Source organism: Diachasma alloeum, unplaced genomic scaffold (genome assembly GCF_001412515.2).
Source record: "Diachasma alloeum isolate Michigan unplaced genomic scaffold, Dall2.0 Dall_scaffold_00466, whole genome shotgun sequence".
In the NCBI taxonomy this organism is placed as follows: domain Eukaryota; kingdom Metazoa; phylum Arthropoda; class Insecta; order Hymenoptera; family Braconidae; genus Diachasma; species Diachasma alloeum.
In genome coordinates this window covers 88,285-101,604 of record NW_021680599.1, presented here as the reverse complement: position 1 = coordinate 101,604, position 13,320 = coordinate 88,285, and the positions used below count along the sequence as shown (strand labels likewise).

General features: G+C 37.3%; 1 protein-coding gene across 1 annotated transcript in view; it reads right to left on the bottom strand.

Annotated features, from left to right (window-relative positions):
* Positions 1–4,096: 4,096 nt before the first annotated feature.
* LOC107042442 (signal recognition particle 54 kDa protein) overlaps positions 4,097–13,320 on the bottom strand; it is an 18,637-nt gene continuing 9,413 nt past the window's right edge. The window contains exon 4 of the mRNA XM_015263490.1: positions 4,097–4,535. Within this exon, the coding sequence (XP_015118976.1) occupies positions 4,441–4,535 (95 nt within the window). The 3' untranslated portion in view covers positions 4,097–4,440. The remainder of the gene's footprint in view (positions 4,536–13,320) is intronic.

Below are 13,320 nucleotides of genomic sequence, written 5' to 3'. Positions count from 1 at the left end.
TTCTTAATGAGTGGGGGGGGGGGGGAATTTTGTAAATTTGTAACGTGCCCATTTTGACCCATTGTTTTTTTTCACAATGAATAAAGATGTTGGGGGGGGGGATTTTTGTAAATTCGTAACGTGCCCATTTTGCCCCAGTTATTATTTTCTTAATGAATAAAGGTGGGCGGAGGGGGGGAATGCCGTAAATTAGTGAACATTACAATTTTGCTGTTTTTTTTTTAATGAAGGTGAAGGGGGGGAATTCCGTAAATTTGTAACAAAAACCATTTTGCCCCATTGTTTTTTTTTTAATGAATAAATGTGTTGGGGGGGGTTTGTAAATTAGTAACAAAATCATTTTGCTCCATTGTTTTTTTTTTATAAATGAAGGTTGAGTCAACTGTGACTCGATTGTCCTCATTATTCAAATCAATCGACCTACAATCGACTAGTTGTTCAGTCGTTTCATAATAGTTTTCATAATTCTAGTGGGCGAATCGACTGATCCTTGAGTCGATTATTACTCGATTGACTTCATATTCACTTATATGAAACGACTCAACAACTGGTCAATTGTGGGTCGGTTGATGTGAATAATATGCGGGCAATCGAGTCCCAATCGACTTTCTTCAAGTCGATCCTGGTCCGACCGTAAGGAGGCTTTCATAATCGACCACCCCATGAGTCGTTCAAGTTTTGGTGCAATAAATTTTTGTCATTCGAAATTCACCAGCTATTGGTTTCCTATGAAGTCGGTTCATCTTCGATTCTATCAATAATCTGAGATTTGAATCAAACTACACTCGCATACGAATCGATATACTGATGAACTCGATTCTACAATCGATCCGCCGGGAACAGTAATGACAGATGTTCGACGTTACCGCCATCAACAGCAAGGCATAATTCCAGCCGGTGTCGGAAACTTCGAACAACAGAACGGAGGACTTTAGATGGAATGTTCGCGATTCCTTGTCTGATCCGTCTCTACAAATCCGCCGAAGTTGTCGGTCGATTGGTGTACACATCTTTCGCATAACCCCACAAATAAAAATCGAGTGGGGTAAAAACCACCTCGATCGATTCAACGATTGGAGAAAATAATGTATAGAGGATCTCTCACAGATCGAGTGAATTGCGGTGGTGCACCGTCTTGTTGGAACGATGCCCGCTGTCTAGTTGCTAAATGTTCAATTTCCATGAGAACTGGTAATTCATTCTGTAAGGATTGCCGGTACCTCATGCCGTTGACAGTTCCACCAAAGAAATAGGGTCCAACTAGTTGACCGTCAACAATACCGCACCACACGTTTATATTCCACCGATGCTGGTGATTAATGTTTCGAGTCCAATGAGGATTTTGAGCTGACCAATTGTGACCATGTGACGATTCAAAAAGCCGGTACTGTGGAATGTTGTTTCCTCACTAAAGACGACGTATTGGAAATGTTGAGTCCAAAAATGTTTCAAGCGTCCGAGGACCAGTTAGACTAACTAACCTAAAATTTTCTATTTATTTTTATTTTGGACGACGCTAGTTTCACACTCTTACCTTTTATTCTCTCGTTAATTTCCCCTTGATTCGAAACGATAACGAACTCAAGATGGCAAGTTTAGCAAAGGAAAGCAAATGCAAGGCAGCCTTATTGAGGAATTTTGAGTTGGGAGGGGGGTTGTCTAAGAATATTGGGAGAAATCAACACGATTTTACTTGGAATGTAATTTGACTCTAATGTAATTTGAACAAATTATGCAATATACAAGCCAATTCAACAGGTTACACAAGGATTTTAATATTTTAACAATAGTAAGATTAAGTCCCCATCCTTGGAATTATTTCGTGGGTGTTCTTATCGAGGCGAATTTTTATTGTTCTTATTTTTACTCACAATACTTTTGCAAAAGGTTCAATGGATCTTTGGCTGAATCCGTGGTTTCTCCACCAGCAATTAGGTAACACTAAAAGCTATTATGTTTACTAACACCGATCCACTTGCCTCCACTCAAGTTCAACTTATGTTCTAACGTTTTTCGCAAATGAGTTGAAGAAAAATTCAGTATTTTGAGACCGTAGATACCACACAGGGGATTTTAAACACTCTTCTTAAACTATAAGGCACTACTCGCGGCTATAGGAAAAGTGTTCTCTGAGCAATTTCCCCCGTTCACTATCTACTAATGTTCGATAGCTATCACACGTAATCCCAACTATGCGTATTGTTACGGGGAGGAGTTGAATTGACAGACCGATTCAGTGGCTATTTCCACCAAAGATGTTACAAACTCCGCGGGTGTTTCAAGACTGAATTTTCTCAATTCCATTTTAGGGTCTTGCGGTTCATGGTGGTTCCACGTTTAGGAATTTTATTGCTGGAAAACTGGCACATTTGGCCTGGTAGGATCGATCAGTCATTTTACAAGTTCGGTTATGATCGCGAAAATCGGTAGTATATTGGGAAATTAGAGCATGCTGACTATGGAATTTCGTCACTGGTGTGCTGAATTCCTCTGCTGACTGCTTCAATTTTTGCTCAAGAATTTTACCTTGGATAAAATTTTTTGTCTCTGTATTCTAATTTCATTTAATTGGATTATCGTTTTGTTCTTGAATTTTTCTTAGGCTTTGGACATCACAGAAAAAAATCTGAATTGTCGTTCTATCTTCCTAGAGCCCAACGACAGAAATTGATGTGGTTCTCCATATCTTGGGGAGATAATGCTATTGTCAACGTGACATAGTAAGGATGGTACCGACCAGATCTCAAGATTCTGTGGGCCGTGTTCCGTGGTACTCCCAAATCACGTTCAATGTCCCGTAAACTAATGTGAGGAATCATGTGTATCATTGCTAAAACAGCAATACTGCGTGGATCGTCAACATTGAAAAGTTGCTGGCGTTGTCGTTGCCCAATTCTTCCCTGCCGACAATTTCGTTCGATTTGGCGAATGACTGCAGCAGAAGGATGTCGTCGTTGATTTGGAAAGCGCTGTACATACGTGTACCTGTACATAATCATGTGGCCCTTCGATACCCTTGTCGCCACTCACCTAATATGAGTAAAATATCCACACATTCACTATCATAATAAATGATGGATATTTTGTCACTGACGGAAAATGAAGAATAACACCTAGCTCTTACAACGTCCCTCTCCTACCTCAGTCATCTTTTGTTTACATGGTACATTGACGAGATAGTTAATAAATAACATTCCAGCGTTTCTATGCGCAAGATAGTCTGAATAACGATATTTCCCGTTCGTTTGATTTTCGTACGATTATTCACATGAAAACGATGACGTCATCGAAAAATATGGTATGGTTGAACTTTTCTCGGCGAGACGAACAATTTTTGTAGGGGTGAAAAATATTGTTGTCATTTAAAAAAACTGACTTTATGGCACGCCGTGCAATAAGTCGAGTTTATCGCACGCTGCGCTTCGCGAACGACAAGTCTTCCACCAGAGCTCTCTTTTATTTCTTGTCCAGTGTTTTTAGCATGAGAGAATCTTTTATCAAGAGTCAAACCACCATGTATTTTAGGCCAGACCAATTACTCACGAAATTTTTGACTACACACGATACAGATTCAAATGTTATGAATTATGATCTCACTATTGCTACGGATATAGTTATATAGTTATCCTGACTGTCATTAAGCCGTTTTACCTCAGCGTTTCTTATTTTAGTTTTAGTTGTTACCCTGTATAATCATGTGTAATTACCTAATTATTTGGTTATTTATTTTAATGCAACCCTCAGCTCCTGTTAGAGTAACTTTCTAACTCATCCTTTTTCATGTTTTTTTAAGATAAGTTGAATTTTTGGTAAGTATTGGAACCTATCCTATTATAGGGAGTCCTCCCCTGCAAGACAGGCAAATGTAGTAATAATAAATAATAATATAAGCAGCAACTTGAAAAATCATTTTTGTTGTTGCCCTGCTTCTGGACTTTTTCAAATTTTGCAAACGTTGTCTACATGGATTCAATAATGTGTGAAAAAATCTTCATATGAGGAAAAAATGTAGGTCAATAAGAAAATGAACGCGAGGACATCCACTCATCTTTATCATTTTCTCTATTGAGAAAATGGAAATTAACCAAAAGAAGAATATTCCTTAATCGCATTTTATATTTACAAAAGATTAACTTTTACATTAAATTTACTCTATACTCTATTTACTCTATAGAAGTTCCATGATCGAGATTTCGTAAATATACTGTTCGTCCGGTGATTTTGAGATCCCAAAATTTCGTCTGAATCTCAATTACGTTTCATGGTTGTAATATGGAAAGAGAAGTGATCTGGAATTTTTTATCATCGATCACGAAATAAATTATACAGAGAACAAAACCGGAGTTGTATTTAACGTGTTTTGAATTCATTCAAACACATTTTTTTAGGATGGTAGAATTATCAAATGACAGTTTTCACGGACTGTTGGCATCAAAGTTCTCAGGATTTTCCACCGAAGCCACCCATCAAGTTGCTAAGCCCACCAGCGCCTTGTTGAAGCTGTTTCATCATGTTTTGAAGTCCAGACATTCCACCTATACAAATAAATTGAAAATTCAACTTTTTGAATGTCATTAAACGAGTGAACAATATCGAAAAAATTTGTTCACTGCATTTAATAAAATTACGTATATATGCAGGGATTTTAACCCCTCAAGTACGGCGTCCATGCTATATATGGAACATTCCATGTCAACTCAGCCACCCCGGATTTTTTTTTGTCTAGAAAAAATGATTTGATTGCCGCATTTCGAACTACTATATATAGACATTATTCCTGCCAAATTTCATTGCCTCATGATTTTTTGTTTCTGAGATAATGACTACCAAACTTGAAATTTTCAAAAATTGATAACTTTTGAACGGCGCATCCGATTCGAACAAATAAAAAAAGAAAATTTTTGTTTTCGTTCATACTTTCCGGAAAAAAATATTTCATAGGCGTGAAGAAACTTCTACACCTAAATTTCGATGAATTTTTACATTTTTATTTGTTTTCGGCTCTAGGGCCGTCTGGTATTCGACTGTAATATTTTTTTTCTCATAGAGAACGTGCATATATGATGTAAAAAAAAATACGGCATCGTGGGAGAGAACCAGTGTACCAGAGAAAATTTTTGTTTCCTAAATTTTCGTGTTTTTACGCCTTCTAGGAGAGCTGCCTTGTTTTTATTGAGAAATTGATATTTCAATCCTTACCTTTGATGAATATGAGTTAGAAAAGAGATGCGTCACGATGGAAAAGAGAAACAATGCGTCGGGAAAAATTTTTTTTTCAAAATTTTTGCGCCTTTTCGCTTTCTATGAGAGCTATACTGTGTCATCATCATCGGAAGTTCGCCTAATCATGACCAAACAAATGAGAAAAGAAAACAAAAAGAATCAATTCATTGATTTAATATCATCAGTTTTTCCTGAGGCTCTAGTTTTAGTGAAAACTTCAACTTCCTCATTGAGTTTTCATCGTTGTACAATTCCTTGCGAATCGATTCGCATTTTCCTGTCTGTTGTATCGAGGTAAGCAGGTTTCACGTTACTTATTGGAATAATCCTCATTTTCCGGATAATTTTGGATTGGATTTGATAATTTTGCATTTCATAGAATGCCGCGAAGTAATAGGTGTGCGAATCCGATGCGGATTCCTGGTCAGAAGGGACACAATGGTTTGGATTTGCGGCCCATTTCCTCGGCAATACACAAGAAGTTTCCCTTTCTACCAAAGTCTGCGAAAATCTGTGGCCAGTGCCGGAAGATGGCCCTGAATTATGTGATTCCACCCGTCTCAATGGTGAATCTTCATGATACACATCTTCGATGTTCGGACACCCCACCCGAGATATCAAAGCCCCAAACCGAAACACCCGAACCAAGCCCAGATGTGATGAACAGTTCTCTGAGATCAGGTCGGTCTTTCCATCTCGACGATTCCGGCAGTTCAATCGATGAAGAAGCGGACAATGTATCTGAATTCTCCAGTTCCCCCATGCATTCTGATGCGGAAGATGACCAAAGTGACGCTGATCCTTCTTTATCAAAGCGCTATCGATCTTCGAGAGAAATAGAATTAGAAGAAATGCTGGATGGTTTGAAGAAAAAATTCAATGATCTGGAAAAGTACGGTGAGCGCTTGCAAATCTTGACGGTTCTTCCACAGTCGTGGAGCGAGCGGAAAATCGCTTCTGAATTTGGCATTACGAGATACATGGCGTCAAGAGCGAAAAAATTGAGAGAAATCAAAGGAGTATTTGCCTCACCAATTGCGAAAGCAGGCCATTCACTTCCAAAACAAACGGTCGAGAAAGTACACAAATTTTATCTAGAGAATAGTCGTGTCATGCCAGGGTTGAAAGATACAGTATCCGTCAAAATCAATGGAGAGAAGAAAGTAGAGCAAAAGCAAATGATACTCGAAAATCTGAAACACCTTCATAGGAAGTACAAAAATACTCATCCAGAGGCTTTGGTTGGTTTCAGTAAGTTCGCTGAGCTGAGACCAAAACAATGTGTACTGGCGGGAGCAAATGGCACTTACGTCGTATGTGTTTGCACGTATCATCAAAATTGCAAATTGATGCTCGAAGCTATCAACATTGCCACTCTAACTAAAGATTCCCCCTGCCCACTCAAGGATTACAAAGATTGTCTAGCACAACTGATGTGTACAAATCCAACCCCGGCCCGTTATCTAGATGAATGTAACGACTGCCCTGGGGTGAAACCCTTCTCATGTGAATTGAAGAAGCTCCTTTCTGATTCTGTTATCGAAACTGTCCAATTTCGCGTGTGGCAAACTACTGACAGGTGTACCTTGCAGACACAAACGCTTGCGATGGATGACTTCGTCGATCTTCTTGTCGAACGATTAAAAGTATTAAAACCCCATCACTTCATCGCTAAAGAACAATCAGCTTTTGTTAAAGATCGAAAAGAGAATTTGAATAACAGCGAAGTACTAGTGCACTGTGATTTCTCAGAAAATTATGCCTTTGTGGCTCAAGATGCTACTCAATCCTTCCACTGCAACAATGACCAATGTACAGTCCATCCCGTTGTTTACTACTATCGTGAAGGAAACGAGATCCAGCATCGGAGTTTAGTTGTTTTTTCAGATAGTACTGCTCACGATACCACAGCTGTTTACTTGGTACAGAAAATTCTAGAACAACATGTGAAGAATAACTGCAAAGATGTCGAGAGAATCATCTATGTCACCGATGGAGCTGCACAGCATTACAAGAATCGTTACCAAATGGCTAATCTTCTGCATCACAAGACTGATTTTGGAATAGATGTAGAGGCCCATTTTCATGCAACCGCACACGGTAAAGGTGTTTGTAACGGTGTGGGTGCTGTTTTCAAAAGAGAAGCGAAACGTAGAAGCTTGCAAATCGTCCATGGTGAACCCATCCTGACGCCAGGTGCTTTGTTTCGATGGTCAAAAGAGAATTTCAAAGGAATTGATGTGTTTTTTTTCACCAAGGACGAACATGAGAATATAAAAACTGAATTGAGGGAAAGATTTGATAGTGCCAAAGCTATTCCAGCCATTCAAAAACACCATTGTTTCATTCCAAAACCGGGAGAACAATTGTTAATGAAACGATATTCGGCTGCGGAAAACCAAGAAGTTTTTCCGAAACGAAAACAAACAACAAAACGGAAAGCACTTAGAAAGCAGTAATCGTGACGAATAGATGTATGTATAGTAAATCAGTGCAATTGGGCAAGTGGTAGTTGGAGACGGTAAATAATAGCCTCTTATTGTAAAAATGTAAAAAGGTCGTTACAGTAAAATAAAACTTGTTTTTCCATGTTTCGCACTTCTTTGGGTACTTTGTCTTTCGAAAGAGGTTTATAATGTTGTTGATAGTCCCTTCCATCTAGCAGAAGGGAAAACTGTCGATTGAAAGGTGAAAGAAGCAAAAAAAAGATTGAAAAGAAGAAGAAAAAGAGAAAAGAAGAAAAAATAAAATTGCGAAGAAATCACATTTTGCTGATGTACTGCTTGTCTCTTCCATGATGGCTTTCCTTTTCATCGTTATGAGCAAAAAATATTGATTGACACGTTTGTTTCTTTGGGTAGCTCTCATAGATAGCGATAAAACTAAAAAATTTCAGAGAAAATTTTTTTCCCGACGCATTGTTTCTCTNAAGAAAAAATAAAATTGCGAAGAAATCACATTTTGCTGATGTACTGCTTGTCTCTTCCATGATGGCTTTCCTTTTCATCGTTATGAGCAAAAAATATTGATTGACACGTTTGTTTCTTTGGGTAGCTCTCATAGATAGCGATAAAACTAAAAAATTTCAGAGAAAATTTTTTTCCCGACGCATTGTTTCTCTTTTCTATCGCGATGAATCTCTTTCCTAACTCATATTCATCAAAGGTATGGATTGAATCAATTTCTTAATAAAGACGAGGCAGCTCCCCTAGAAAGCGGAAAAACACGAAAATTTAGGAAACAAAAATTTTCTCCGGTGCACTGGTTGTCTCTCCCATGTTGGCGTATTTTTTTACATCATATATGGACGTCCTCTATCTGAAAAAAAAAATTCCAGTCGAATACCGGACGGCCCTGGAGCCGAAAAAAAATAAAAACGTAAAAATTGATCGAAAAATAGGTGTAGAAGCTTCTTCACGCCTATGGAGTATTTTTTCCCTAAAAGTATGAACGAAAAAAAAAATTTTCTTTTTTTATTTGTTCGAATCGGATGCGCCATTCGAAAGTTTTGAATTTTTGAAAATTTAAAGTTTGGTAGTCATTATCTCAGAAACAAAAAATCATGAGACAATGAAATTTGGCAGGAATACTGTCTATATATAGTAGTTTGAAATGCGGCAATCAAATCATTTTTTCTAGACAAAAAAAAATCCGGGGTGGCTGAGTTGACATGGAATGTCCCATATGGACCCGAGACCTTCTGTTCGTTATGGTTATATCCTCAACTCCGAAAGAGAGAGAGAGAGAGAGAGGCACCAACCCGACAGCTTGTCCTATCGGCCGGCATCCATATGTCATATGGATCCTTTCCATGATTATAGTGTTGTGCATCAAGGGCGGAAAATCATGTTTTCCCGCCCGAGGTACACATTCTATTTTATGCCTCTAGGGACGGAAAACCGTGATTCTAAATTCAAAACTGCAAAATTAAGCGTCCACGCGACCTTTTTTGCTTTACGCCGACAAAACCGTGATAGGATAAAAATGCATAAGGCTTAATTTGTAGAGCATAAAATTTCCTACAAAAACGTCAAGGGCGGCATTTTCGCAATTTAAACCGTTAAGTCACCAAGCGCGCTCAAAGTTGAACTACGAAAAAGCTGATTCGCCGCCAAAGTCCATTTTAGTTGCAAAATGCAAATAATTCTTCACAGAATGTCTTCAGGAGAGGAAATTTTTTTAAAAACATTTTTCAATTTTTCAGCAGTCCCCATTTTTCTCTTTTTTTTCATTTTTCAACCAAAATTTGCCATAACATACCTTTTGATCCAGTTATCTTATTGGAATAAGAACAAAAGGTGATTTTTTCTCGTTCTCTCCTCTCCATTTTCACTCGTTTGACCTTTTCACTCAACTTTCATATTTAACTTATTATTTGTTGATAAACTAAAAAATTGCTGTTTTTTCAATATATAATCTGACTGAAAAAATTTTTGATCAAGCTCGGTAACTTTATCCGAAACTTGAGTCATTGGGATCAATCTTGAATTTTTTCATATTTTTCTTGGCATTTGTTAACGTAGATTTTTGATAATAAAAGGAAAAATGTTCGATTTTTGTTATTTTTTCAATGTATAAAAATTCTTTGATTTTTTTTTTTTTAATTTGATATCTTGGTATTTTTTCATATTTTCAATACTTAGTGAGCTATGAATTATTTTAGATTTAGGGAAATGTTGTCAAGGGGCGCGCCCCACTTTACGCGCTTGATCTCCCCACTCTCCACATTCTCCGCGTAGCGGAACTTCTGCAAACGTTTCCTTTGCTAATTTCCTCCAAAAATATTAAAAAATTGAAAAAAAAAATTTTGTTAACAATCACATCCCAAGTGAGTTCAAATAATTTCTGATGATGCATCCGTAGAGAGTTTTTTCTCGTATAANGACCCGAGACCTTCTGTTCGTTATGGTTATATCCTCAACTCCGAAAGAGAGAGAGAGAGAGAGAGGCACCAACCCGACAGCTTGTCCTATCGGCCGGCATCCATATGTCATATGGATCCTTTCCATGATTATAGTGTTGTGCATCAAGGGCGGAAAATCATGTTTTCCCGCCCGAGGTACACATTCTATTTTATGCCTCTAGGGACGGAAAACCGTGATTCTAAATTCAAAACTGCAAAATTAAGCGTCCACGCGACCTTTTTTGCTTTACGCCGACAAAACCGTGATAGGATAAAAATGCATAAGGCTTAATTTGTAGAGCATAAAATTTCCTACAAAAACGTCAAGGGCGGCATTTTCGCAATTTAAACCGTCAAGTCACCAAGCGCGCTCAAAGTTGAACTACGAAAAAGCTGATTCGCCGCCAAAGTCCATTTTAGTTGCAAAATGCAAATAATTCTTCACAGAATGTCTTCAGGAGAGGAAATTTTTTTAAAAACATTTTTCAATTTTTCAGCAGTCCCCATTTTTCTCTTTTTTTTCATTTTTCAACCAAAATTTGCCATAACATACCTTTTGATCCAGTTATCTTATTGGAATAAGAACAAAAGGTGATTTTTTCTCGTTCTCTCCTCTCCATTTTCACTCGTTTGACCTTTTCACTCAACTTTCATATTTAACTTATTATTTGTTGATAAACTAAAAAATTGCTGTTTTTTCAATATATAATCTGACTGAAAAAATTTTTGATCAAGCTCGGTAACTTTATCCGAAACTTGAGTCATTGGGATCAATCTTGAATTTTTTCATATTTTTCTTGGCATTTGTTAACGTAGATTTTTGATAATAAAAGGAAAAATGTTCGATTTTTGTTATTTTTTCAATGTATAAAAATTCTTTGATTTTTTTTTTTTTAATTTGATATCTTGGTATTTTTTCATATTTTCAATACTTAGTGAGCTATGAATTATTTTAGATTTAGGGAAATGTTGTCAAGGGGCGCGCCCCACTTTACGCGCTTGATCTCCCCACTCTCCACATTCTCCGCGTAGCGGAACTTCTGCAAACGTTTCCTTTGCTAATTTCCTCCAAAAATATTAAAAAATTGAAAAAAAAAATTTTGTTAACAATCACATCCCAAGTGAGTTCAAATAATTTCTGATGATGCATCCGTAGAGAGTTTTTTCTCGTATAATAATTCCAAGGAAACTTAATTTAGACCTGGCGCCTACAAATTTTGACTCTTATTTAAATTCAAATTGAAAAATAACAATTTTCTTCAATATAATTTCTCATCAAATTAGCACTATAAGTACAGAGGTGCAAAAGAGAAGCTCCTATTGAGTTTGTGCACTATTGATTGTTAACAAAATTTTTTTTTGTAATTTTTTCATGTGTTTGGAGGAAATTAACAAAGGAAACGCTTGCAGATGTTCCGCTATGCGAAGAATGTGGCGAGTGGGGAGATCAAGCGCGTCGAGTGGGGCGCGCCCGACGACAACATCTCCCTAAATCTAAAATAATTCATAGCTCTCTAAGTATTGAAAATATGAAAAAATACCAACATATCAAATATTTTTTTTTAAATCAAAGAATTTTTAGACATTGAAAAAAATCGAAATTTTTCCTTTTATTATTAAGAATCTACGTTAACAAATGCCAAGAAAAATATGAAAAAATTCAAGATTCATCCCAATGACTCAAGTTTGGGATAAAGCTACCGAGCTTGATCAAAAATTTTTCCAGTCAGATTATATATTGAAAAAATGGCAATTTTTTAGTTTATCAACAAATAATAAATTAAATATGAAAGTTGAGTGAAAGGGTCAAAAGAGTGAAAATGGAAAGGAAGACGAGAAAAAATCACCTTTTGTTCTTATTCCAATAAGATAACTGGATCAAAAGTTATGTTATGGCAAATTTTGGTTGAAAAATGAAAAAAAAGAGAAAAATGGCGACTCCTGAAAAATCTAAAAATATTTTTTTTTAAATTTCCTCTCCTGAACACATTCTGTGAAGGGTCAAGATGCATCCTAATTTTTTTCAGATTTTTCAATCAACTTTTTCATAAATTATTTGCATTTTGCAACTAAAATGGACTTTTCGACGTTGGCGGCGAATCAGCTTTTTCGTAGTTCAACTTTGAACGCGCTTGGTGATTTGACGGTTGAAATTACGAAAATGCCGCCATTGACTTTTTTGTAGAAAATTTTATGCTATACAAATTAAGTCCTATGCATTTTTATCCTATCTATTACGGTTTCGTCGGCGTAAAGCAAAAAAGGTCGCGTGGACGCTTAATTTTGCAGTTTTAAATTTTTTTAAACAATTTCCCGGTTTGCTACAATCCCAAAAACTTAGTATGTGTTTCACATCATTCTTCCGCATGATATCTCATGGGTTTTATCCTTCTTCTATCATCCTTGATTTCCAAACCGTAATTTGACTGGCCTATAGTTTTATCATCCTAAACTGAATGTAAATGAAGAGTGAAAAATATAACAAGAATGAGCTTCTAATGAGTGAAGATAAACATTCAATGTGATAGATGGGTGATGGAGAAGCTAGAAAAAATTGACAAAAATGGATAAAATCAAAGACAAAGAAGTAAACCGCATGACGAGTCGATTCCCCAGGTCGTGTTAAATGTGAAATCGCTGCGATAAGTAGAATAGAATAGAATAGAATATGCGCGGCTGGTCACTTAAAGCGCCCAGAGTCACCTAAATCATACGATCTTTTGTAACATCCGCCTTAGTTTCGGTCAGTCACACAGCCCCAGCCCTGTGTTTCTCACTAGGCTAATAAGGCTGGTGACAGCCGCTTGTTGTAAGTCCTCTGGTTCCAGGAAAGCCTGGCCCCAGATTTTATAGCGACGGAGTGCTAATAGGGGGCATTCACATAAAATGTGGATGACGCCCTCCTTATCGCCTCCGCACAGTCTACAGTCTTCTTGTTCTGCAAGTTTCATCTTGAACAGATGAGCTCTGAGAGCTGTACGACCCGTGAGGAGCCCTATTGCTACCCTCAGATCCCCTCTGTGCAGCTCCAGAAGCTTTCTGGTTCTATCTCTTAGTTGTCCCCTCATAAGCAGTTTTGCTTGTCTGCAGGTCATAACTTTCTCCCAACGCCTGACATGATCTCGCCGGAAATGTTCTTTAATAAGAGTTTTTCCCACTGCGAAGGGCATGACAAGCAGGCCGTGTGAGGGCAC